This window comes from Hippoglossus stenolepis, chromosome 12 (assembly GCF_022539355.2).
Source record: "Hippoglossus stenolepis isolate QCI-W04-F060 chromosome 12, HSTE1.2, whole genome shotgun sequence".
In the NCBI taxonomy this organism is placed as follows: domain Eukaryota; kingdom Metazoa; phylum Chordata; class Actinopteri; order Pleuronectiformes; family Pleuronectidae; genus Hippoglossus; species Hippoglossus stenolepis.
Genome location: NC_061494.1, coordinates 13,356,704 through 13,382,665, shown reverse-complemented (window position 1 = coordinate 13,382,665; position 25,962 = coordinate 13,356,704). Strand labels below are relative to the sequence as shown.

The window sequence follows — 25,962 nt, the reverse complement described above, 5'->3', positions numbered from 1 at the left end:
ACCTTTTTGATGAGAATTTAATTTGGTATTTAAAGATAATCCCGCCCACAAGCCTCAGTCTGTGTATTACAGTGACCTACATGTTGTAAACTATGTCTATTGTTCCTCTGAGTATTAAACGATTGTGCAAACTAAAAAGAACAAAGCACAAACACACGTCTAATCTCAGGTCTCAGTCCTGGTAGCTGCATTCCTCAAATACCAGTGTGTTGTGTTGTCCACCTCACAGCCCCTTACTCTCTCTGGCTGTGTGTGTGTGAGTGTGTGTGTGTGTGTGTGTCATGTGCCCCACTTCAGGCTGCAGCACATGACTTCTTCTTGCCTCAGTGATCATTGGGCTCCTGTGGAGGGTGAGGAGGGTGAGGGGGAGAGGAGAGGGGGCACTGAAAGGAGCAGTCGCTTCCTGCAGAGTCCTCACCCTGCAGCCCTGTGACATTCCTCCACAGTGAAGACCTGCTGCTGCTGCTGTCACATGACCACGTGTTGTGCGGAAGGAAGGAAGCGGATTGACACCCACACACACACACACACACACCCACACACACTGAGACACACAGAGAAGTTAAAAAACCTCCTCGATCTGCAGGAAACAGTGAGTGGACGAAGCCTGGAGAGGACGCAGAATTCTGGGATCGTCCCCACAGTGAGTCCTCCTGAGATTGTGTACGTGTAGTGGAAGTGTCGTGTTTGTGGAGTGTGTGTGTGTGCAGCAGTGAAAGGTTCAGTAAAGGGGAAGTGAGCTGAGGCTTGAGGTAAAACACGGGGTGTAGCTGACGGATCGGATCAGATGATCAGAACACTTACAAACAGTAAATAGAAAGATCAGTTATAAGAATATCACTACATGCTGGGTCACAGCACTTTAACAGGATCTGCTGTGTTTGTTTGTTTGTTTGTTTGTTTGTTTGTTTATTAATCAACAGACAAAATACTGAATGAATCAGAGTGTATATATATATAACAGATTAATCAGATGGCAACCTTAAATAAAGTAAAATGGCCTGTCTTTTATAATTACAAATATATATGGATATAATACATGTGCAGTATAAAACAAACTAACTGTACAACAAACCCAAGATTATAAACAAGCAAATGCATCATAGATATTAAGCGATACAATGCAACACTCCAATTCAATATGAAGCCACAAATATGCACATGAACTAAATCACATAAGCTAAAGTGGAATGTTTACACATGCTCGATGAAACGGTAGTCCGTCTCAGCTGTCATGATGTTTTCATGTTTTTATAGCATCAAATAACTAATTCAAACCAAACTTACTGGATAAATGAAAACTTGAACAAACATCAGTGTGATAGGAACAAACTTAAATGTCGGAAACCATCTTTGATAAAAAAATGTATCTGATGTGTAATTTGACTTTATTGTTTCATCCCTTTCCCATCTACTAACATGGAGGAGGCTGGATTTATGAAGGTATACATGTGGACTGTGGACTCTTTTTTTGGTCTCACAGTTGACATTTGACACTGACTCTACTTGTTTTTTCCACCAGAGGTTGTCAGTAATAAAATATCATCTGCCAGAGACTGTGGCTTTTAGGTCAAAAGGTCACAGAGTTCGGCCCCAGTGGCTCCAGTGTATTCTTAACTAGGCCTGTGTGAAAGTATTTGTTCCAGTGATTCAGTGACAGCGAATGGATGGTTACATTTTAGTGTGTACAGACACCCATGGCTTCGGCCATCTTTATTCCCAGAAAAATGTGTGGTTCAGTATCCAATCTGAAAAAATTTCAATAAAAAACAAGTGTCCGGCTGTGAATTGGCTTGAATATCAGACAGTTGTTTATATCTTTGAACTGCACGGCCTGATCAATGATGATGTTCAGATGATTTCTGGTTTCACATCAAACGGTTCGATGTCTTTAAAGTGTTTAACTGAGCTGCGTTTCACAATTTCAAATTAAAGTCCTTACTTCCTGACAACTCTCTCAGTGTAGCATTGTCAGAAATGAGAGACAGATGTGTTTTCAGAAGAGCAGAAGTTTGTCACATTAATAAGTTAACTGTAAGAAATCGTGGTCTTTTTTAAAAAAGTGTCCAGGATCATTTAGATATTAAGTGCTATTTCAACATTTAATCACGAATCTCATTTTCTTTCTGCCATCACATATATGATCATAACACCCTCTTCTTTTTGGACTCGACCCAGCTGTGAATAGCAACATGTCAGGACTCTGAATCCTCCCACAACCCCACCCCCCCCAGACTCTGGTATGTCTTTTGCCTCAATACTTTCAACCTTTTCTTTTATAGCATAATGCATGTGGAGCTCATGGAGTAAATAGGACACCCCAGTGAAGCAGGACAGGAGCGCATCTGTGGTCCAGATGAAGTGCCTGCTGATAGCCAGTGAAAGCGCCGAGGTCCTCTTCCACTGGACTGACCCAGAGTTTCAGCAGAACATCCAGCAGCAGTATGGGGAGTCTCAAGAGGAGGGCCAGGGGGTAAGACAGGAAAATAGTGTTAATGTAGTTTTAAAGTTTTTTTTTAACCGGCTTCGCATAGCTGTCCGAATAACTCTTCATTTTTCCTCCCCTTCCTTTTGTCTTTTCAGCTTCCTGCCTTTGAGGACAGCATCAGCACTCTGTTCGCTCCCATCATCATCTCCTGCAGCACCATGGTGGACAGGCTCGGTGACAACTACACCTCCTTCACCACGGAAAACAACCACATCTACGTCCTACACCAGGTAGCAGCTGCCCTTCAAAATAACAAAATAAAAGCCCTCCTCACCCCTGCACAAATCCCCCAGATTAGCTCTGCTTCATGTGACATATCCATTAAGAAATAAAAAAAAGAATGTGATGTTTTATGACACTTTAGGAAACACGACAATGTTTAAAGCAGATTCCAGCTTTAACGAATCTCCCCTCATCGACACTAACAGCACTGTGATGTAAATGCAGGCTCCTCTCTTACAGTGCAGCGTCACGTTTGTCATGTGAGTCTTGTTAAGGAATCAAACCAGGCTTTGTCCGCCTGCAGCGCATGATGCATGACTTTTTTAAAGTCAATTCAGAATCAACACAAAGCAGTTAAATACAAACATCTTCACTTTACTTTCCATTTTATTCAAGTTCTTGGCTAATTAGGTCGTTTTGTCTCCAGTTCGACGAGTGTCTCTACATTGCTGTGAATGGAGACGGCGAGGAGGGAGAGGACGCTCTGAGGAGGAAGATCTATGTGATGAAGAAAATGGTCGAGGTCATGTTTGGCATGGTCACCCTCAGCACCCAGCTCCTCAGAAGAGAGTAAGACTTTTAGTGCGAACCCTACTAAGAAGTTGAAATGCAGCGGCTGGTTTGATGTCTGAACTGTGCTGTTTGTCCCCAGACTGCGACCTCAGGACACGGAGCAGAGAGCGAGGCTGTGGAAGCATCTCCAGAGTCTGCTGGAGACCTACAGCCACCTTCGAGAGAACGACCAGAGCTTCTTAGTGGAGGTGCAGTGCGAGGCTCCTTTTAAACAGCCGAGCTTTCAGCTTAACTCTTGGGCATTTTCTCTTTTTATGTGGACAGTTTTGCCTTAGATTCTGCAACATCTTTTAAAAAGACACAGCTCTATGATTTATGCCAATCTCTTTATCCCCAAAGGATTTCTTTTCTTCTCATCTCTGTAACTATTTTTCACTCAGGAGAACCCAGAGCTCTGCCAACAGTCCCCTTAAATTCAATCAAGCTGCATCAAATTTCACACTCTTATTGATATCAGTCCCTTAAATGTTCCTGCTTTTTTTAAATCATGAACCTGTGAAAATGGCAAAAAAAAGGCCCTGGAAAAAAATGTTCCTGGATCTGCCCCCCCCCCGCACCAAAAATTAAATATGTTCCTCCCTGATCCAGACCACATCTTTGCCCCTGTGCAAAATAAATATCTTTTAGATGTTGTGCATGTATGCAAGCATTCTGAGCTAAGACATAACCAGACTACACGATTTTCAGTTGGATTTCCCTATGAGTAGTGTAACTTACAGTATAACATCATCCACTTCAGTCAATCATAGTATGTCTCTTTGAAAGATAATTGGATTTATTATATATAGTTTCCCCTCTTACATTTTTGGCATTTTAATGGTCATTATTCTTTCTATTTCTGAGTCACAACATTTGTAACTAAAACCCTGACTATCTTTGGTGTATTGTTAAATCAGATATGATATAAACATTTCACCACTAGATGGCAGAAGCAGCTGGAAACCAACATTTTGTTACTGTTGAAAACATTTTTTGTGTTTATATTATTTTGTCTGCTCCCTATATTTTTATTTATTTTTTCTGTGAAGCAGTAACAACTTGACATTGAATTAGCTTTTCCCATCAAATGTAGAAATTATCATATTTTTTAGAGGAAGTCTAATCAGAAAACCTCACATTTCCCTAAAAATAAAATGACTCTTGGTTTAACTTCTCCTTTAGGTTGATAATTTCAGAATTTGTGTCAAGTCATTTTTAAGTTAAATTAAAAATGCTCGACCCAGGATGAAAACCAGGGTTAAAATCCTCACGATCACTTTCACTCTCATGCCTTCTCCTCCTCCTCTCAGGCAGTGGAGAGGCTGATCCACCCCACGCTGTGCGAGCAGTGCATCGAGTTCCTGGAGCGGCGTTTAGTTCAGCAGCTCAACAGCAGCGCGGAGAGAGCGGGAGAGGAGGTGCTGCACGCCTTCATCTTAGTTCACACCAAACTGCTGGCTTTCTACTCCAGGTCTGTTTCCACAAACTCTCCACATTTATTCCAAAGTGCACGGTAATTCATATTATACAAGACATAAAACACTCTTCCACTTATTCTAGCCGCAATGCGAGCACACTGGCCACCTCCGACCTCCTGGCCATCATCATCATGGCACAGAATATGTATCCTAGCAACGAAGACCTGGATGACCCGGGTCCTGAGGTAGGAAAATTTAAAGCAATCCCAAAGCAGCACCACAACATGTTGGTCACCTTGTCTCTGATTGTTTATCATCTGTGTTTGTTGTGTGTGTGTGTCTGTGAAGGATGTGGAGAGTACTTCGGGTTCTGGTCATGAGAGTTTTTACACCCCCGAGCCGTCGCCTACAGACAGAGACTCCAGCAGCTCAGGTGGGTTGTGTAGAACAAGGTAGGGTCTGGGGACACCCAGGGGTCCTTGAGGGGCTTCCAGGAGGGTCCCTGACAAAGAGGGGAATCTGTCTTTTTCACTATAACTTCATCTAATTGTCACACACAAATGCAAAGAATCTCTTCATATGGGGGTCCGTGGTCTGATATGTATCAGTGTTGGGGTCCTTGAAGTGCAAAAGCTTGAGGACCACTGGTGTAGCAGAGTCTACATATTTGTATTTACACCGGTTTTTATTTCTCTACATGTCCTTGTTGAAATTACAATATTATCGCCCCAGAGGGAGTTTCTTTTTACAGCCTGACATAAACCACACAGGAAAACACTGATATACATAAAACGGAAAATATACACCTTGCCACATCTATGCATTTACATTCATGTCCCTGCCTGCATCCCAGCCCATATACATGTAACGTTATGCACACGAACACATTAGGCTATGTAATAATTTTTAAAGTTGTATATCACTGACCAATCGGCAGTAATTTGACGTGTTGTTTGAGGGAGTGACATTTGTGTAATTTGAGTGTATTCTTCATCATTACAGTCTTACAGTTTCTAAATAACAGTATGTTGTGTATGTTGTCTCCAGACAAGGCCGAGAGAGAAAGTCTCCCTATGTTTGAGTTCATGGACCCAGACATCCAGGTGAGACAATATGTTCCCAATAGTTTATCCTGATATCTAATATTCTGTTTAAACAATAAATTGATCATTATTTGGAACGAGACCTCACAGTTGGATGAAATGATAATCCTCCTCAGATGGCAGAGGACAGCTTGAAGGCTCTGGAGGTTCCTCCTCCCGACCCTTCAACCCCTCGCAGAGTCTTTTTAGAGATCTCAGGCAAAGAGGGTCTATATCCCATGATGCCTCACTCCATGTACTGTCTGCCACTGTGGCCCGGCATCACGCTAGTGCTGCTAACGAAGGTTTGTGGATGACAACACCCATTATTATTAGTATCATAATTATATTTGTTTATGTGTACACAATTTTTGTATCAGTCTTAACATTTGTGGCCAGTCGGGGGAGCTCACTTATCACACATTCGTCTTAAATTATTTAAGAAACTACAATTTTATACATTTTTATTACCTTGTTGAACAACTTCTAAGCGTCTGTATTTGTCCATGTCAGATTCCCACCAATGCAGTGGCCATGTCGGTGTATAAGTTTTTGGAGGCTTTTGCCAAACTGGAGAAGTGTTTAAATGAAGGACAAGAAGGTTCCTCTTCGACTCGAGGACAACTGGCGATAAACGACATCCGCAGCAAACTGGATAAATTCATTAAAGCCCTGGGGCCCAGTGAGTTACAGGTACGTGCTTTTTACACTCGACTTTTCTATCTCAAGTATCTCTGTGAAACAATTTAAAGCGGACTTCTCATGTAAAACACAACAATTTACAATTATTTTCTTTAAAATATTCTATATGTATTTTTCTAATACAACCTCTATTGAAAGTAAACTGTCAACTTTTCTTCAGTCCCCATTCATTATTATTGTATCTCAAAAACCATGAAGGTTTATAAATTAATAAGGTATATGTTGTAAAACAAAAAGTACAATTAAAGTTGCCTGAAGTGTTTCTTTTCCCTCAGTGCATTATAATACATTATAATACAAAATTTTGGTTTGTTAAATTCTTTTTTGTTATCGTCACCTCATCTTAATTTGAATTAATCTGTCGATAATCCAGTAAAGGACAAGCAGTTTATAGAAAAGTCCCCTTAACCGAAATAAACAGTTTATTCATTCGAGAATTAGTTATAGTTTTTGAACCTGTAAAAATGAAATAACCCTTTCTTCCTCTGTTTTCTATCCAGTCTGCTCAGTTACTCAATGTTTGGACGGAGTTCAAGAATCGAGCCTATGCCAGAGGAGGACCTGGGTTCAACAAAGAGTAGGTCTGCTGCCGCCCTCTGCTGGCCAAAATGCATCATAGCACAGCTGCTGTACTCTCCTCAGGAATGTTTACATTCATGTTTTGTTTTTCAGTCTCATCCCGTGGTGTAAGCACATGAAGACGCAGCTCTGTGGTATATACCGACAGTGTTTCCTCATTGAACCAGGACCAGGCGACATTCCTCAACGTCTCTCCCAGGGTCTGCAGGAGCGAGCGCAGACCATGGCGCAGTGAGTATCAGTCAGGATTTTAGTTTTTCATTTCTCAATCAATTAAGAATGTGCAGTTTTTAGCAAACATATTCCTACAGACAGTGATTGTTGATTAATTTTCTTCTCTTCCAGAGAGAAACTCATGGACTGGAAGGACTTTCTGTTGGTGAAAAGCAAGAGGAATATCACCATGGTTTCATATCCTTTCAGCAAAATAATCCTGCTCCCTGTGATGCCGATGATGTGTCAGATCTCTTCACAAAACCACATTTATAATTTTTTTTTTACGTGCTTATTTCTTTAACCGAAGGCGTTCTCCTGTAAAACCTTTTTTTTTAAAAAATATAACGCACTTTTATCCTGAGTGTATTGATCTTGACCCAGTTCTTCTCACTTACCTGGAGGATTTCCCAGGCCTCATCCATTTCATCTGCGTGGACCGGTCCACCGGCCAAATGATCGCACCGTCACTCAGCATCACAGAACGCACCACGTCTGAGCTGGGGAAGGGGCCGGTGGCTCAGTTCATTAAAAACAAGGTCAAGCATATTTGAAGTGCACATTTTTAATTAGAGTAGAGCTAATTAGGGTTAAATTGCGCATTGGCAGATAAGGAGCACGCCAGAACCTGTGAACACTTCCAGTCTCTGTGCTGAGCCAAGCTAACTGTCCGTAGCTGTAGAATCAGCATATTTGCCGCTGCCAAGGAGGTTGTTTGTCAGCAGAATTATGAATAAAACTACTCCATGAAATTATGTGGAGGGGTGGGGCGTGACCCAAGGAAGAAGCCTTGGAGATTTGGAGTGGATGAAAGGGTGAATACAGGATGTTTTTTCATTGTGAGAAAATCTTTCTTTGATTTCTCCTTGAATAATTCATGGCTCTTGATGAAACAATAAGACATGTTAAAGGGACAGATATTTATTTATTTATTTAGTGTGTTTTATTTTGGTGCAGATCAAAATACAAATCTGGATCGAGTGAATTTGAATGCGGTTTCATAAGGGGACTGTTGAGCCTTTGGCCTCTGCTGTGGGCCATTGGAGTTTTAACTGGTATTATCTAAAATGCTCCTTACATTAAATGAATCTAAGTTAAATTAATCTCTCTGGACTGATGTCTCCTGAAGGTTTGGAACCTGGTCAGCACGACGCGCCGCTTTCTCCGGAAGGGTTACTCCACTGTCACGTTGCGTGATGGAGACTTCTACTTCTGCTACTTCCTCTGGTTTGAAAATGAAACGGTAAATTATTGGCCTGTATTTGTTTCCAATTTGTAAAACTAAGTGTATTTAGTGTCGTGAAATACTGTAAAAATAATAAAAACACAGCATGTATATAATGTGAATATCCGTTCAAACAGGGCTACAAGTTAGAGGCCGGGGACATACCCATCCTACCCGATGACTCTGCCCCAATCGGGATGCTGGCCTGGGACTACTACAGGTAAGCGACAGCATTGTGGCCGAAATGGATGTGATTGATCCAAACGAGAGTGCCGCTGACTATAGGACGTGTTGTGTCCATCAGGAAGCTGCTGCGGTACTACAACAAGAATCACCAGGTTGAGGGGGTGAGGTGCTACGAGCTGCTGACCGTCCACCTGGGGGTCATCCCCACCGAGATCATCCTCCAGCACTGCCGACAGCTGGCGAGCAAACTGTGGGAGCCTTCACGCAATCCCTTGCTGTAGACACACCCACACACACACTTGAGTCACAGTAGCTGAGGTAGACATCACTGCGTTACTACTGACAAGGACCAGAAATACTTCTCTCGCACTCTATATATACTGTGTCCTATATCTGTATAAGGTTATAAGGACGTAACATAATTTATTTCGTGCACTTACGTTTATTATCAGCAAACACAGATGTGCACTATTTTGTATCTTGTATTAAGTATTGATAATATCGCTCCTTAAATTTTTGTAGATTGACGTGCTTTACTACTGTAGATGTGTTTTTTCTAACTGTTAAAAATTTGCAGCTGAAGGATTTGTATAAATGTCGAAACTCTCCAGTCTTCACTACTTCTAGTTTCATAATTTGTATGAATCAACATGCAGTCGTATTTATGTACAATACGGATTCATACACAGATTCTTGTCATGGAAACAATAAATGTCAGTAGTTTCTTATTCACTTTTTATTGCGTCATTGTAAACATAATGTAAATAGCACAGTGTGGAACATGGATCATTGTATTCGTTTAAAAAAAAAAAAATCCAGTCATTTTCTGAGCATTTTCCTGATTTGTGATTACACAGTATTCACCCGTATGATAACTACTCTTGAAACTGTTGGTAAATAGTTCATTGATTTTTAAACAACATACATTTATTTTTGTCTCCACAATCGTTGATTCGTGCAGCATCCAGAGACTGTGGGCGCTTTAAAGGTCAGTCCATGCTGGGCAAGCCTCTTATGGAGGACGCTATACATGCTCACAGTGAGAGGGAGGAGTGCACGTGGAGTTCACTATATGATTGGTCTCCATGCTGCTGGCTCCCAATGCGCCTGTGAGGTCGGTCACAGCTCGCACAGTCACCAGGTCCCTCAAGAAGAGTTTCTCAGCACTGACGTCATGCACCACCTGGATGACGATAATGAGGATAATGAAAATAACGTACAAATAAATCGGTAGGAGCGTGAGAGGAAAGTGTGAGCCACTGTTTGGTAATGGATCTAAACTTACTTGAGCCTTCATGGCGTCCATGCGTATTGTCTCATAGTAGTGAAGCCTGGCCTCTGGGTGCTGCATGTCGTAGCCAAACCCTGCCAGGCTCACCTGGTCACACAGCTGCAAAGCCAACACCACCGCGCTGGCACCTAGTGTGGGCACCATCTACTAGAGAAGAGGAAAATCACTCTATGATATGTAGAACCAGCTTTTCATTTGATTGAATATCCTCCAGAGCTGCACTGTTTTAAAGGGCAACAGATAACTAGGATGATACCTCTGCCAAGGCCCAGCTGTCCTCTTAAATTCAACCGAGCAGCACTAAATGGCACACACTCATAGATATCACTCCCCTAAACATACCTGAGTTCTTTCATCAGGAACTATTTATTATTCCCTGGGAAACTGGTGAAAATGCCTCAAACATCTTGCAACGTTAAAGACTTGTCTTCTATGCCCCTTTTTTGCTGCTTGCATGCAATGTTGATGGCATGTGAAGCATGAGCAGAGGGTGAGTGTCTTGCCAAAAGGGAGTTAAATATAGAACATGCACGTGAACTCACTTTTCCATGTTTCACTGCATATTTCTGTAGCACTTGTCCCGTCTTGCGAATAATCTCCGGATGTAGGATCCTGAAGTTCTCTGGTCTTAGAGGGATATCGTCCACCACCTCTCTCCAGAACCACATTTTGGACCAGAAGCTCTGTTAAAATAAAATCAGCGTGGCAGATGTTGAGCATGCATGTGTGACAGCAGTGTCGCTGTGCCGCTCACAGCTTATGCAATACGGCATTTCTGTGTGCAATGGTTCACGTGATGAGGGCTTTACCAGAGGCTGTTTGGTGATGACAGAAGTGAGCCAGTCCAGGTCCAGGCTCTTGAAAACCACCAGTGCGACCATGGAGGTATTTTTGTACTCTTTTGCAGAGAGAGGCGCTCCCTCTGGGTAAAGCAAGCGGATGGTGGTGCGGGAACCAGCATCTCTCTCGAAGCCGGGCACTGGAGCGTTATTCAACCTAGTAACAGAGATGAAAATTGTGTTTTTGAAATTGCTTCTATAGCTTTACTTCAACTTCTGCTTGTCTGACACTGGCAAACATACCTGATAATGATGTCATACTGATCTATATGGGATCCAAGATGGCTCCCGTGCAGAACCCCTCCATTGCCCACCACCATACATCGCTTGCAGCTGCCGTCTCTCCTCAGTGATGGAGGCAGGTTATGCTCAGGCAGAGATGCAAGAGCCAGGGCCAGAGGCTCTTCGCTGCCCTGAAGCCCCAGAGGAGGGGACAGATCCCAGGTCACGGGCCTGTCCTGCTGCACAAACACGGGGATGTCCACGAGGCCCCCAGACCAGGACAGAGACTTGAGGTGGTTCAGACTCCAGTGAGGCTGACAGGGGCCTGACAGCAGCGTGGCTGAGCTGTTTAGTAAAACCTGAAGAGAGGGGAAAACAGAGAGTTTGGTAATGGTGAAGAAGAGTTGCTTTAATGACTGTGGTAATGGGTGATGTTGGATGGATGTATCCATACCAGGTCTTTGGGATGTTGAAAGTCATTGCCCAGTGTTGCCACCTGATCCATGGGGAAATAGGCAGGAATCAGAACGGCTGAGTAGCATCCAATCAGCAGCACCAGACTGAAGACAAGGTTCTCACCCCTGGACAGCAGAGAGGGGGAAAAAAGACTATATATTAACAACTCCACAAATGAGTCAATATGTTCCTGCCAATGATTGGACCTGGTGAGGAAAAAATCCCTGGAGTCGGTATTTGTGACCACGAGTTGCCTGTGACAGACAGGTGTTGGTGTTGCAGCCTCCGCAGCCTCAGGCAACAGCAAGGAGTCGTCATCTGTGTCTTCTGCACTCAAGTGATCCAGCGTCACCATGGTACCTGCAACCCCCCAGTGAAACATACACATTTCTGATTTCACAGAGTAGATTTGGATCTACATCATTTTATGACATATTAACGAACTTATCTAGTAGTAAAGGTATCATATAAGTGTTTGTAGAGCTCAGTTGTAAGCACGTTATGTCAATGTCAACAAACACTGTCTATTCAGAAGGTTTCTACTCACTAAAGCATCAAGAGGAACATTATTTTGAACAATATAACAATATAACTTACAGGCAGCCTGGTAGAGACATAAACTGAGAGTTAACCGACGGCTTTCCTCTGCTCCATGGCTGATGGGAAAGCAGCAAGACGCATGTCCCGTGGAGCTAAAATGGCTCCTACCCCGCTGAACTTTGCCACTTCCCTTTAATAACACATGGTTAACCATTAACAGGTCACCTTATGGCAGGAATGCATGTAAATAAGTGTGTGACCAACTGTCCATCTAAAAGGAAAGATGGCTGGACACCAGAAAGGTTTCATGCACTAAAAAGTAGATTTCATTCATTCATCTACTGTATGTAGATGTGTTTACTTATAAAATGGTTTAGTTGAATGAAAAAATTGACCTAAGCTGAAGCTGCACAGTGATTGGTTGTCGTGGTGCTGGTCAAAAAGATATTTAAAGGTTTCACTTGAAGATAATGAAACCTCTTTAAATAACAAAACCTCCCAAAACAGTGTGTGTAAAAAAGACATGTGTAGGACAAGTTCCCTCAGCTCATGACCTGGGCTTCATGCCTGAAGGTTAGAGATAGTTTGTAGTGTGTGTGTGTGTGTGTGTGTGTGTGTGTGTGTGTGTGTGTGTACACATAACAAAGAGGTGAAGAGAGAGGGAGTGGAGCTGGCAGGAGCACACAAATACAGAACATGCTTCCACACACCACAGTGCACACACACCTGTTTGTTGGGGTAACACAATGTCCCACAGTGAACCCTGCATTCCTGCCAGAAAGCCACCGGACCGGCAGAGCAGAGTTTATTCATCTGCCGCTGCTTTTCTTAAACCACCTCTAGCACAGTAGTTAATGTTAGAAAGATTTTAGCTGTTTGAAATTTCTTTATTAACTGTGTTTTTCCATTGTAAATTGAAATGGAAGCAGTGAGCATTCGGTGATGATGGACCATAAAACAGAAGTCGAGACGAAAATTCCGGTAGGTGAAATACTTGTGACACATGTGATGGTATTCTATTTATAGTGCCTTACATTAAATATGGCTCCTATAGGGATAATCATTAATCACTCACCTGCAGGGAGATTGTATGAGGCATTGCAGGTTGAATTATAGTCAACTGTTAACATCACAGGAGCTTTATGTGAAGGGATGTGCATCACTCAAGAAAACATGTCAACGTGGAAGACGTGAGGAGAAAATGTCTGACAGTCTTTTTGAAGATCCATTTGTAGATAGAAAATAAATGCAAACCAAGGTACAGTGTGTTATGTAGTGGCAGTTGTAGCTTTGTTTGATGTTTTGTTGTTTACCCTGAATTAATTTAGCTTATGAGCTCTAGTGAAACCTGTCAATGACTTTTAATTTGAAGTTTAAAGGCTCCTGTTCATGTTTTGCCATTAACACACATAGATGTAATATTTCTGTTTATTCTAACATGGAACTATATTTTGTATTATTGTGTAATGAAAATATGATTGTCAAATAATTACTGCTGATTTTAACTTTAAATAAAATGGAATTACTTAGGAGTTATCTTCTAGGGTAATTTAAATGAATTTAAATTAAATTAAAGGGTTTTTTTTACTCACAAGAGAAATATACATATAAAATATATACAATCAAGAATCCGCCAAAAACAACCTGTCATCGATAGAATAAATAACAACGTTATTCAGTCACATTAATCGAGTAAACATTAATACAAGGAACTTGTACTCATTCATTGATAGATGATGTGAAAACATATTAACAGCATAGGGGAGGCAGTTTATTTGGAACATTACATTTGTTTAAAGCCAAAAATAGCTCACACTAAGTTATGAATTTACTTGGACATTAACACAGTACATCATTCCTGACTCTCAGCAGACCTTGGCCTACTTGGCTCCCCTCCTATAATACTTCTCTCCCCGAGCTTATCTAATACTGTTTTTTTTTACTTTATAATTGCTTCTGACATTTTTTAGGCAGAGGAGCGAGTGAGGAGGGTTTCTTCAGACCAACGCTGTGAGATTTTGGAGCTGAGTGGAGGGGAAAATGTCAGGGAGCTGTGCGAAGAGAAAAAGATGATCAAGAAGAAAACCGACTCACCCAGGTTGTCTGCGGAAATCCCTGTGGTGAGCTGCCGTTTTGAAACCTTATCTTCATGTGCACAAAGAGATATCAAATTGGATCTGTCTCTCGCCTGTGCCTCTTCTCTCTCTCTCTCTCTCTCTGTGTGTGTGTGTGTGTGTGTGTGCGTGTGTGTGTTTCTGCATTGACAGATAGGACACGTTGATACTGCAGAATTCATGAATGCAGCCACTCAAGGCAAACTGAATGTGATAGACAAGTATCTGGCAGATGGTGGGGATCCTAATGTGCACGATGAGGTATGTTTCAAGCACAGATAAATGTACAGCATAAACAATAAATAAATAACATCTACAATAGTAAATTTACATTTTCCAGTTGAAGAGGACTGGGCTGCATCGTGCCGCTCTGGAAGGACACGCCACAGTCGTCAACAGTCTTTTAGAAAGAGGAGCTGACATCAACTTCAAAGATCAGGTAAGACATGTGCAGGCACATTGCTCCTTTGTAAAGATGATGATGAGATTGAAGATTAGATTCTTCTAGCTGCCTGAAGTCAGTACAGCTAACATGATGGGTCCCTGCTGCTGTATTCCAGCTGGGCTCTGGGGCCATTCACTGGGCCTGCAGAGGGGGAAGCCTGGAAGTTGTTGAAATCCTGAAGAGTCACGGTGCCGACCTGAACATGGGAGATAAGGTGAACGGGCATTTTAATTGCGCTGGGACAAAAGCTCGCGTGTCTGCGAACATTTACTGAAATGCGGTTGTGTGTTTGCATGTGGATTTGCATACAAATAACAGTCACTGTGTTGTTGTCACACTGCAGCTGAACAGCACTCCCCTGCATGTGGCCACGAGAACAGGCCACAGCACCATTGTGGAGTACCTGCTGTCCTGTGGTGCCAAAATCAACCGCAGGGACAGGGTATACAGGAAGCAGCTCAGCCGTCTTTCTGTCCAGTTTTCATCACCTCTATAATTTCGTTCTGTCAATAATACGTGTTTACTTCTCTCAGGAAGGAGACACAGCCCTGCATGATGCTGTGCGTCTCAACAGATACACGATAGTGAAACTGCTCGTCGATGCAGGAGCCGACGCCAGAATAAAGAATCTCGTGAGTTTATCTTGCTGTTGTTTACGTCTAGTTTAGCTTGAAGGGGATTTCAAAGGAACATTTTTTTTTTATTAGCTTTTTCCCCTAAGGAGTTACGTCTTATGATGCTACAGCCAGACAACACTGTGGGTTAGCTCAGCATAAAGCATAAAAACAGGCTGGGATGAATCCAATAATAACATTTTATATCTCCCTTTTAAACCATACAAAAGCCAAAATATAAAAAAGACATTTCACTGTTTCACACAGGGATACGTTCCAGATCATTTTTTGGCAGCTCAGTCTCTGCTGCTGCTCTTCTGGTCCAAGTCCCAAATACTTTTTGCCACATTTATAACAGATTGCATATCAGCAATTTAGTCCTAATCAACACTTTACACTTCAAACACCGTACATACATACAGTATGACCCCGTGCTGACAAACTGACAGTATGAACTGTGTTCCAGGAGGGAGTGACGGCACTGCAGCAGGTCAAACAGTGGCAGTCTGACATCATGGAGACGCTGCAGAGGCTGGAGACGCTGAGGGAGGTGGGACAGATGCCCCCTGAAACACCTCAAGAGAGGAGGGAATAATGCAGAGTGAAAGATGAAAATCTACTCATTCAGTATAATGTTGCTTATCTGTCCAAATACATTCTCTCACTCCACTGTACATCTGTTTATGTCGTATTTGAGTAGATGCATTAACTTATGGGCCATATGGTGTGAGCGTTAACCTCTGAGATTAGTCTAAACACCAGTGTAGAAAATATTTGCCTGGATTCGAAACGATCTTCTTTCGCTAAGCTTTGGCTTTGGTTTTCAATTCTGAAGAGCTTTGTGATCTTAGGAGCACTCTCGTGTTTAATATCTGATTTGTGATGCCTTTGGAGGTTGAATATTGCTAACAGACCATAATCCAAGAAAAGTTTAATCGAGGGCCATCCATCCAGTCGGTGGTGAACACAGAGTTATCAGAACCCTGCGACACCGAGGTGAGGATGTGCCACTAAGAGGAGCACAAACACCAGAGGGATGTACTTCAAGCTCGTGGCAAAGCCCTCGCCCAAGAACGAAACTGGTTCATCCTAAAGGCTGCACATCGAGAAAAGCAATCTAGTGTGTGAGGTCCAATGCAGTGAGGAATGCACAGACATATATATGTGAGACCACATCTAAATTCACAAGATCTGGATTTTTATTTGGATCTGCACCAAATTGCACGCCCTCATAAATATCAGCCCCTTAAACATGTCTGGTTTTTATCATCAAGACCCATGAATTATTCTCTGGGAAATGAAGGAAAATGTGGAAAACCGCCTTGTCTTGCTAAACAATGTGGAGAAACAGTCCTGGCTCGGCACCAAAATTTAATGGGTTATTTCCTGACCCATACCCCATTTCTATACAAAGTTTGGTAGTAATCCGCCCAGTTTTTGTGTGTAATCCTGCTAACTCACAGACAGACGGGCACACAGATGAAAACAGGAGGGCCAGAATAAAAATAACTGTACATATTTGAAATAGAGATGGTGGTTTGAAAGAAGGGAGAGGGACTGTCTTTAGTTTCAAAGTAGAGAAACCACCTCGCAACAGAACTATGACACCACCACAACACCACATACATATCCACATACACTGCTGTCCTTTCATCGCTTCCCATGGGATCTAACAACCATTCACACTTGCAAAAATGGAATTTGATTACCCTTGTTCTCAGGTGACTCCCCTGCCTAGTTAGAACAGCCAGGAGTACGAACCAACCAAGTAACATCAGTGAAGCCACAGAGGTTAAACATCTGAGACCCCCCCGCTCTGTCAGAGCTGAAGAAACCGCTCTGATGAGATATGAAACATCTCCAAGTATCTACAGCCGAGTCCAGTTGCCCTCGAGTCCTGTTTTCTGTTAGAACCTTGACCTGAATGACTGAGAGTCTTCACAGGCTTTACCAGATGGTGTTGAAGCTGAATTTGAATATACATCAAAAGGTGCCTTGTTTTATAGAGGCGACAGACACGGCCAGAGCTCAGAGCAGGACCGCGTTGGAGACGTCAGCTGTCGATAGCGGAGATGGCTGCGAGTCAGGGGTTCAGCGGGAGCTCAGTGGACATATTTTCCTCGTATCATCAGTGGCTCAAATGTTCCTGAGGGAGGTTGGTCGCTCACACTGCAGAAACAAACCTCCCGTTTAGTATGTGGTTGTATAGTTAGTCATTATACATACAGCCATTCATTGTTTTGCTGTTCATTTCATCTAGGTCCTGTACAAGTACATTAAAAACCACACAGAGTTAAGATAGATGGATGGATAGACAGATAGATAAATTAATAGATAGAGGGATTGATGGATGAAGAGATAGTTGATCCCAAACTGGGAAATTCCTGAACGGTAAAAGAAATATAAAGGATCAAATCTGTATATTTCTAAAATATTTAAAATAAGTTGAAGGAGTACAACAATACAGAATAGATACAAATAATACAAAACAGAAATGTGTATAAAAATGACATAAAAATGTATATACAATGATATAGTATAGCATTGCTGCTGTATTTTTATCCATTGAGTAGGATATGTTTCACAAAAACAACAGCTTTCCACGAAACCTATCAGATGTTGGGGTTCTGGATCAGGGGGCGGATCCAGGGTTTTTTATTCTTTTATGTTTTGACATTTTTGCTGTTTTTCCAAGGAATGAATCATGGATCTAGATGTAAAAAAAAAAAACAATCAGGTATATTCTGAACTGAGTGTGTGAAATTTGATGCAGCTTGATTGAATGTAAGGAGACCGAAGGGCCTTGTTGGAGTTATATGCTCTCTACTGCCGTTCTACTTCACAATGTGAATGTGAAAATGCTGTTTTGAAAAAGGTTCAGTTGCAGCCTTCTGTTGAATACCAATGTGTTCACCATAGACAACCCATCAGATACAGTATCACACGCACGCAATGTTTCCTGTTCCAGTCAAGGCTGTGTTAACTGTTCAGGACTTCATGTGTCACAGCAGAAGGTCACAGACTTATTTTGTCAATGCGACCCAACAGAGATGCAACTGTGAATTGTCAATATAATGCAGTGAGGAAGAAAACGACTCGCGCTCTTAAATATGTTGGACTCATACATGTTTTACAGCTTTAGTTAGATGTCATTTTTGATTCCATGTGAACTATAGCCGTGTGCTGTTGTGCTCTGATGTTGCAGGGGGCTGGAGTGAGAAGGAGAATAAGAAGGGGGAACTGGAGGCTCATGCTTTGTGCTGTGTTGCAGCCAAAAACCAGAGAAACCTGTTTATTCATGAAATGGTTAAACTTCCCTGTACAGCTGCGAACGTCGCTCATTCCAGTATCTGTGTTAGAACGTCAGAAATGGCTGTAAAATGATCTACAATGGAACTGTTTACGTGTCTAAATGTACGAATCCAACCCAAATACAAATGTTTCTTTTTCAACACTTGGCTTTATTTAACACGTCAAGCGTTTACCACCTTGTTGATACATACTCAGACCTATTCCGGGAGAATGACAGGATACCGTGCAGTAGTTTTCTCTGAGAGCACTCAAAGCAGCATTATACTGTTACTGGAAAAAGAAAAAGGTAACCATGGCAATGATATTTTCCAGGCAGGTGAAAGTCTGGACAGGCACGCTTTTAAAGCACCATTTGTTTGTAGTAGGGAAAATGGATGCGGTATTCCATTGTGTTCAGTTCCACTCAGGAGTGTGTAGGCAAAGAAGGCTCGAGCAGGCGTCGCTTCCAACAGAGAGGAAAGTCAAATTGCTTCTACGTGATTTGAAATGCAGCATATTACACACTTTGCACATACAGCAAACATGACAGTAGTGTGTGTTTGTAGATAGCGGCACTAATGCATGCACTGCTCTGCTTTTCGGCTACCTTTCAGATTAAACTGAAGCAAGCAACCGTATGGGCTCATAATAGAGTATTGATATTTTTTTCCCCCCCTTGTATAATATAACAAAGAAAATAAGAATCCAGAATGGAGACTTCAGGAATATTTACAACACAATCTCATACCAAATATCTGTTTAATCTTCTCTCCTTTTGTTCTCCTTGCGCGCTGAAGCCCCAGGGGGATTTGTCCCCATCGATTTGTCTCTGTTGTTCAGCTGTAAGAAATAACACATATTCCAGGCTTCCCTACCTATAATATCACTTGATTGTCTTTGGTGGAAGTGCTATGTAAGCAACCCTAGACAAACCACGTCTACAAATGCTTTGTAAGGCCTATAACGATTCAAGTACACTGAATTAATCTGCAGTCATAGAATACCTATGATTGGCTATAATGGTTCCCAAATTCTCAATATTTCAAAATACTCAACCACACTTAGTCTTAAATAACTCAGGGACACCATTCTCTACAAGAACAATCAAAGAATGAGCTCATAATTCCGTTGAAATGTCAAAACAAACACAATCAATGACAATAAATATCTATACATCTCACAGAAAAAAACACATACATTAGAATCACATACCCTTAAATACGTCTGATGTATAAAGTCTCTATCATTCAGCTGCCTCAGTTAAGATGTAAGTCCCGAGTTTAATGCATTTAATCATGATTATTTATCAACTTTGAGGATTTCCAGTCGTCCAGGTGTTCAGGTTACACAGGGGAAAACAGGAGAGAATTATCCAAATGAGTTAAACATCCTTTCCAAAGATTTCCACTGGGAGTGGGAGGTTTATCTGAGGGAGGGCAGCAGCAGGACTTGATGGGAGATGGAAGTCAGCACCAGCTTAGTAACAGTCTTCAGGCAGACCTCAAAATCATTAGGCTGACAGACACTGTAGGGCAAATGATGCAGAGGAGAGGGGAAGGAGAGGGCGCTGTGCCTCATCGGATTTTCAGACGGACGGCCTTGAACTATTCCACTACACGAAAACCTTTTTTAAGGCAAATGTGATTAGTGATCTTCTAAAAAAAGAGACCACCAGTGATTAAATGCATTTCTTGAATGATAGATTTTGCAGCAGCACTATGGATGGAGATTTTAAAGGGGCCCCGTCAAGTATATTTGTAAACAGACAAAAGTTATGTTTACATTCACTGTGTATCTTTGAGGTCTGAAAAAATCATTTAGAATCATTCTACTTACAATTCAAATATTTGTATACCCAATTCTGTTGAATATTTTGAATCCTGCGTGGTTCAGATCCACAACAATGACTGCACAAAAAGATGGACGACGTGTGTGTCTACTTCCTGCCAATGTAGAAGAAATGAAGCCAGAATGTCCCGTACACGAGCGCTGCCATCTTGAACTGGTGGTTTCAGAAAATGAAACACTTGAACATACATCAGGCTTCACTTTTGAGATCTGTCATGTCGTCCACCTTTATATACAGTCAACGGTCCATGTTTGCAACCTTTGTGGATGCATTGCAATGCATCTTTGTTCAAATGTCCAAGAGTGTGAAAACAGAATGTGTGTAATGTTACCCACACACTTGGGCACATGTGCATCCTCATGGCCTATTATTAAAAAAACTAAATGGGGACCTAGTGGTCAAAATCTTTACGTTATCTGACGTTATCTACAGTTTACACCTTAATGCAATAGAAAACTCTTTAAATACCAGATGTGTAATAACATGATAAGAAGAGGTCTTCCATATTCAGTCATCTGAAGTATGAAAGCTAACTGTTGTGAAACACTAAGACACTGTTCAAGAGAAAGACAGCTGAATTTGTTGTGACTTGCAGACTTAAACGTGTGCTTCATGGTGTTGTGCATTTCAAGTCAGTCATACAGGAAGCCATTGTTTGGTCTAATTGCATGTGCTTCCCGAGCTGCTGTGAGGGTGAAGCAAGGAAGCTGCAGAAAAATAAAGTGATGGTGACAAAAAGAGAGAAAGACACAGAGAGAAGAGCTGGAGGGGAGTATACTAGTACACATCCCTGAGGCCCCCCTGGAAGGTGCTGTAACCCTGACCGTGGCGTCTCTGTCACGGTCCACGACGGTCAAAGTGCCAGACTGCGAGCACTGGAGGCTGAGGCCTGCGCACGCTGCACCACTCCTGGACACTTCTCTCTCTTCTGCAGCTTGTGGTTTTGAAACAAGCCCTCGTTTCGTGGGACACCATGAGCTCCATCCGGGAAAGTCAATAGCCCTGGAGGCACAGACACAGAACACTATGACCAACCACACAGAGATAATATTGACATCCGGATGGAAAAATTGTTCCAGTGGTGTAACAGACTTACCACGTCCCTCAACACGTCCGTCTTTGAATTCTCCTTCAAACTTCATGCCATCGTATCGGCTAAAGACTCCTGCACCTTGAAACTTTCCGTGAGCGAATTCTCCTTCGTACCTGATGTGGTGGTGGGAAGAGACCGGGGGGGTGTCATTTGTAACTTTTGACAGAGGACAAAACTGTCTCACGATTGCTCACACACCTGGATCCATCTGTAAACAGCAGCACACCAGAGCCGTGGAAGAGTCCGTTCTCAAACTGGCCGGTGTAGCAGGTTCCATCCTGAAACTTGAGCTGACCAACGCCATGCCTCCGACCTGGAAAGTTACACACCATCAATCAGTCATCGCTCAGACTACAAACACGTCATGGAAACTCTGGAAATCCCGTCAAGTCAAACAGCCTTGAGAGGAGATTGTGATACCGTTATATTTCAAATTTTATCTACATGGGTGCCATCATGCCTTATCTAACCACTTAGCTTCTTATAGATTACTCTTTAGTAATAGCGTGTAGTAACACACTGTAAGAGACTACTAACTGACATTTGAACTTGCAATGCGGCTCAGGGTTTAATATTCCCTTGGTTTTGTAGAACCACTAGATATGTCACATGAGTCGGTACGTGCTCGGATTTAAGCACTCCCCCTCCACCACCACCACCCTCACCCTCTGTCAGCTAAAGGTTTACTACTGAATTAGGAGTCCCATCTGCCTCCTGTGCGGTGGGAATTACAGCAGTCTAATCCATCAGATTTTTTAGCAGGGATTTCTACTTTAGGATCCAGACTGTGAAAACAGTCAAGGAATGTACATGCAGTCCCCTCCTAGTAGCCTATGATCCACTGCTGAGGCGTAAACTCATGTCAGAGGACGCATCTACAAGTTTCTGGACTACCTCACACCTGCAACTTCCACAATGGAAAAATATGCAAGTGGTCTTTGAGAGGTTAAGGAAAACACCCTTGTTTGCATTGACACAAAAGCAGGCAAAATAAAATAAAAACCCTTGGATGAGTCTTGCCCCTCGTGTTTCCACTGCTTTGGTTTCTTTACAGCAGCTGACAGAGGACCCTGTGAGATTTCCCAAACGGTTCCAAAGTCTAATCCAGAAGATTTGACAAAGCCAGAGCTGGTAAATCTGGCTCTGTTCGTCATGAGTTGCCAATGCTAGCTAATTGGGATTTGACTAAATAGCTTTAGCGGGCATGTCACTAGCATCACGGTGCGCGAGAGAGAGAGAGACAGTAAAAGCAGTGAAAGCATCTTCATGATTTTGCGGATGAGGATACTTTCTCCTGTGGGCAGTCAGGACAAGAAAACATAATATTCTGAATTTTCTGCCATCGATATCCTGTACTACTAGTATTAAATATTATTTACTCCAGGTGTGGATAAATATCACAGCACCTATAACAGTTAACAGATTTTCTTACCCTGGAATGATGATTATATGAGCATAAAGCCCAAACTAACAAATCTCCACCATGGAGGTTATGTTTCCATTGCTATTGGTTTGTTTGTTTAAAAACTGAAAAACAAATTTAACTAAAAAGTTTGTGCACATTAGGGAATGAGCCAAGGAAGAACTTAGGAGCATATATGGATGGACCACTATCTTCAACATGGTGAGGTAGGTCAGTCACCTCTCTACGCACTCTCTATAGTAGCTTAATGGAATATGGTCACAACTGTCCTGTTTGTGTGCATGAGACCACGTTTGAATTATAGTGATAAACTGTATGAGTTGAGCTGAACTAATGTACTGGTACACATGGAAAAGATTATTGTATTAGCATGTGCTGCAGGGCACCATGCCAAAAACTATGTTCACTAACAACTAGTAATATAAATAATTTGGTGGAATAAATGTTACGTATTTTGTCCTTTGCAACTTAAACAGTTTAAATCAAACTTTATACGACAAACACTGAATGCATTTGTCCGGACTCAGTGTCACACTGTTCCTTCTTTCTCGACTGATAAGAGAACAGAGTTATAAGGACTAGATGTACTATGCAGTATGGTGAAAGTGAAAGTCTGTCTTATCTCTGCAGTTAAGCCAGTGACACTTGCACACAAACTTGAAAACTGACTGCACGAATGCCTTGCCTTCTTTCCACTCGCCGTGGTACTCCTCCCCACTGGCATAGGTGAAGGATCCCCTGGTCAGAGTCATGGTATCCCTGTTTTCAACACACACAAAACACACACATTATAGGCTCACCACCGTTCAGCCTCATGTTAGAAACATTGGATTTATTTCGCTACAGTACCAGACAACATGAATAAATGAGTGTGAGGATTATCTTTCAGGACATGAAGCTGAGTAGGGTTTCAAGTCTTCAGATGTTTAAATGGGGTGGAAATTATTTTCAAAGTTGTGCAGGTGAAAAGCTGCTGTAATAGAACAAGAAATTGGGGATGGATCAATAGATAAATAACAATATCTAATCCATACTAGTGGTGGTGATGCTTGTGTATACCGAGTGTAGAAGCATAAACCATCTGTAAAGGGGAAAGACTGAAAAAACCTGACTGCAGACCCAAACTAAAAGCTGGTGACCATTTTAAAAATGATTGTTTGCTTTGAAACAAATGACAGTGTGTTGCAGAATGGCAGTTAGGTGTAGTTTTACACACGCAGGCGCCATTAATATATAATAATTCGCCAGCTCACACCAACACTGACACGTTATTGTAGAAATCCAACTTGTGCTGCCAACGTGGTTGGATGCTGTGCAGCCTTTTACATGCATGTTGTTGAATAGACTCTATCTTCTATAATGACACGTCTGCAGTGTGAATAGACTGAGTCCTGTGGCAACACAACAACGAGTGAAAAGGCGACAACACCTACAAATGCCATCGTTTACCTGCACGCTACGTTAGTCGTCTCTGAAGCATGGAAAGCACCGCACAGCACCGGAGGGCGTAGAATTATCAAAACACCGGCTGGGAGACGTATGTCGCGTTCAGGTGCTGCCCGTGAGCTCCGGAATATGGTAATCAGAGTATTACAGCACAATTCAATAAAGCTTCGATTGCGCTATCTTGGCCACAGATGACAATAAATTATGTGGCTGTTTTATCTGATAAATGTATAGGAACTTCAGTTTTACAGCAACTCCAATGTAAACTCTGATGTCTTCCAAAACAATAAAACTAAAATCTTTTCATTGTGGGTATTCCTTCACATGTTCTCTGTCTCTGACCCATAAAGACTCAGTTTAGAAATCTTTATATAAAACTGTCCACCCTCTACCAGGCCTGTGTAATTTTTTTGTTGTTTTTTATTTGCACGCTGCAGCTCAGGATTGCAGTTCCTCCGACGACACTTGAAGGCAGCATTACAACAGCATCTTGCAGGCTGCTTCTTTACATGCTGATTTCTCTTATTAAAACTGTCTCTGATTGGTCTGCTACAGTTTACAGAGAGTGGCAGACATATTTGAAATAGGGGATATAATCTGAAACTTCTTAAAGTGCTCAACATTACAGCTAACAGTGAATCTATCCGTTTAATTGGTCTGTAGTCTGGGGAAATCTATTAGGCTGTGTAATGTGTTAAGCATAGAGTGTTAACTATAATTAAAGGCGACTAGCTATCTAATATGTAATATATATGTGATACAATATTTTAATTTGTAATTTTGGGTTAGTTGGTAATATAGTAGCTTAAGTCGGACATAATGTCTTAAATAGCATCTAAATTGACTTGATAGTATTTACTTTACTTGTGCGTCAGGCTAAGCAGGCCCCTATAAATAGTTTTTCTTCCCTAAATTCAATATACCTCATGATAAATACTTTTTATCATTAGAATTTACCATGTTCTCCACTTAGTTTAGCTTGCTAGCATGCTACCATTTGTCAGTTAGCACAAAAAACAAAGTACAGCTCAGGGTGATTTGTTTGGTCGTATTTGGTCATTAACCAAATTATTAGACACGTTAAAATTTTGAACTGACTGCAGTGAAAGTTGAAACAATTACTGACCAGGCACCAGTGGTATACAATTAATCCTTAATCCAAATATTGTGGCAAACCATCAAACAATTGTTAAGACATTTCACTAGATGCAGGATTTTTTGGTCTAGGATTTCTTTTCACTTTCTTTAACATAGTGATATAGGGTGTTTTTCAACATTTGGGTTGAATTCTGAGAAAATAATTCGTCGATCTCAGACTGATATTTATGAGTGTGTGCAATATGGTGCAGATCCAAATAAAAATCTGTGAATGTTAATGTAGTTTAATAAGGGGACTGGGTATACTGAGGCATATACTGAGCGCCATGTTAGTTTATTTTAAATTCTTGTTTAATGTAGTCTCACAGTAAACATGCCCCAAGGTCAGGGTCTTTGGGGCAGTTGCTCGCTTCGCCTGGCTGCTGATTGGGTGAAACCCAGTAACTGACCTTTTAGGTGAAAACAAATACATCAGCCACATTTGTTTGGATATAAACTACAAAAGGTTCTAACCCCAACCCCCCACATTGTGTCCTATTGAAGGGAAACACCATTGTTGTCGATGTTTGAATAT

The 25,962-nt window shown here is 41.8% G+C and overlaps 4 protein-coding genes across 6 annotated transcripts; 2 read left to right on the top strand and 2 right to left on the bottom strand.

Moving 5' to 3' along the window:
* Window positions 1–354: 354 nt before the first annotated feature.
* On the top strand, window positions 355–9,399 carry hps1 (HPS1 biogenesis of lysosomal organelles complex 3 subunit 1). 2 transcript variants are annotated; one of them, XM_035173132.2, is made up of 18 exons: window positions 355–643; window positions 2,283–2,473; window positions 2,584–2,718; window positions 3,138–3,280; window positions 3,363–3,471; window positions 4,573–4,733; window positions 4,823–4,925; window positions 5,029–5,113; window positions 5,728–5,783; window positions 5,900–6,067; window positions 6,276–6,455; window positions 6,965–7,041; window positions 7,137–7,274; window positions 7,389–7,454; window positions 7,651–7,795; window positions 8,386–8,499; window positions 8,619–8,701; window positions 8,786–9,399. In XM_035173132.2, exons 2-18 carry the CDS (start codon window positions 2,357–2,359, stop codon window positions 8,946–8,948), a joined length of 2,043 nt encoding a protein of 680 aa, XP_035029023.1. In that variant the 5' UTR covers window positions 355–643; window positions 2,283–2,356; the 3' UTR covers window positions 8,949–9,399. The 2 variants fall into 2 exon arrangements, with proteins under 2 accessions (XP_035029023.1, XP_035029024.1); XM_035173133.2 differs by having other exon boundaries at window positions 355–663.
* On the bottom strand, window positions 9,389–14,746 carry st3gal7 (ST3 beta-galactoside alpha-2,3-sialyltransferase 7). 2 transcript variants are annotated; one of them, XM_047342414.1, is made up of 8 exons: window positions 14,110–14,746; window positions 11,682–11,835; window positions 11,474–11,600; window positions 11,041–11,378; window positions 10,768–10,954; window positions 10,501–10,641; window positions 9,953–10,102; window positions 9,389–9,850 (listed from the first exon to the last, which is right to left on the bottom strand). In XM_047342414.1, the coding sequence occupies exons 1-8, from the start codon at window positions 14,309–14,311 to the stop codon at window positions 9,692–9,694; spliced, it is 1,458 nt and encodes a 485-aa protein (XP_047198370.1). In that variant the 5' UTR covers window positions 14,312–14,746; the 3' UTR covers window positions 9,389–9,691. The 2 variants fall into 2 exon arrangements, with proteins under 2 accessions (XP_047198370.1, XP_047198371.1); XM_047342415.1 differs by lacking the exon at window positions 11,682–11,835 and having other exon boundaries at window positions 14,110–14,675.
* ankrd2 (ankyrin repeat domain 2 (stretch responsive muscle)) lies at window positions 14,310–15,783 on the top strand. Its single transcript, XM_047342398.1, has 6 exons — window positions 14,310–14,390; window positions 14,470–14,568; window positions 14,690–14,788; window positions 14,918–15,016; window positions 15,108–15,206; window positions 15,655–15,783. Exons 1-6 carry the CDS (start codon window positions 14,310–14,312, stop codon window positions 15,781–15,783), a joined length of 606 nt encoding a protein of 201 aa, XP_047198354.1.
* Window positions 15,784–18,628: 2,845 nt separating this feature from the next.
* Window positions 18,629–24,380, bottom strand: morn4 (MORN repeat containing 4). Its single transcript, XM_035173137.2, has 5 exons — window positions 24,294–24,380; window positions 23,530–23,603; window positions 21,620–21,734; window positions 21,425–21,534; window positions 18,629–21,330 (listed from the first exon to the last, which is right to left on the bottom strand). The coding sequence occupies exons 2-5, from the start codon at window positions 23,594–23,596 to the stop codon at window positions 21,182–21,184; spliced, it is 441 nt and encodes a 146-aa protein (XP_035029028.1). The 5' UTR covers window positions 23,597–23,603; window positions 24,294–24,380; the 3' UTR covers window positions 18,629–21,181.
* Between the last annotated feature and the right edge of the window lie 1,582 nt (window positions 24,381–25,962).

What these genes read in the sequence shown, in the direction of transcription:
- morn4 (XM_035173137.2), bottom strand. Translation starts at nt 23,596, where the DNA reads ATGACTCTGACCAGGGGATCCTTCACCTATGCCAGTGGGGAGGAGTAC. An exon ending in CTGTTTACAGATGGATCCAG is followed by an intron (nt 21,535 to 21,619) that starts GTGTGTGAGCAA and finishes CCACCACATCAG; the next exon opens with GTACGAAGGAGAATTCGCTC. An exon ending in CGGACGTGTTGAGGGACGTG is followed by an intron (nt 21,331 to 21,424) that starts GTAAGTCTGTTA and finishes CTGTGCCTCCAG; the next exon opens with GGCTATTGACTTTCCCGGAT.
- st3gal7 (XM_047342414.1), bottom strand. Translation starts at nt 14,311, where the DNA reads ATGAATTCTGCAGTATCAACGTGTCCTATCTGTCAATGCAGAAACACA. An exon ending in CAGTATGACATCATTATCAG is followed by an intron (nt 10,955 to 11,040) that starts GTATGTTTGCCA and finishes CTCTGTTACTAG; the next exon opens with GTTGAATAACGCTCCAGTGC. An exon ending in TGGACGCCATGAAGGCTCAA is followed by an intron (nt 9,851 to 9,952) that starts GTAAGTTTAGAT and finishes ATCGTCATCCAG; the next exon opens with GTGGTGCATGACGTCAGTGC.
- ankrd2 (XM_047342398.1), top strand. Translation starts at nt 14,310, where the DNA reads ATGAATGCAGCCACTCAAGGCAAACTGAATGTGATAGACAAGTATCTG. An exon ending in ACATCAACTTCAAAGATCAG is followed by an intron (nt 14,569 to 14,689) that starts GTAAGACATGTG and finishes GCTGTATTCCAG; the next exon opens with CTGGGCTCTGGGGCCATTCA. An exon ending in AAATCAACCGCAGGGACAGG is followed by an intron (nt 15,017 to 15,107) that starts GTATACAGGAAG and finishes TACTTCTCTCAG; the next exon opens with GAAGGAGACACAGCCCTGCA.
- hps1 (XM_035173132.2), top strand. Translation starts at nt 2,357, where the DNA reads ATGAAGTGCCTGCTGATAGCCAGTGAAAGCGCCGAGGTCCTCTTCCAC. An exon ending in ACCAGAGCTTCTTAGTGGAG is followed by an intron (nt 3,472 to 4,572) that starts GTGCAGTGCGAG and finishes TCCTCCTCTCAG; the next exon opens with GCAGTGGAGAGGCTGATCCA. An exon ending in TCATGGACCCAGACATCCAG is followed by an intron (nt 5,784 to 5,899) that starts GTGAGACAATAT and finishes AATCCTCCTCAG; the next exon opens with ATGGCAGAGGACAGCTTGAA.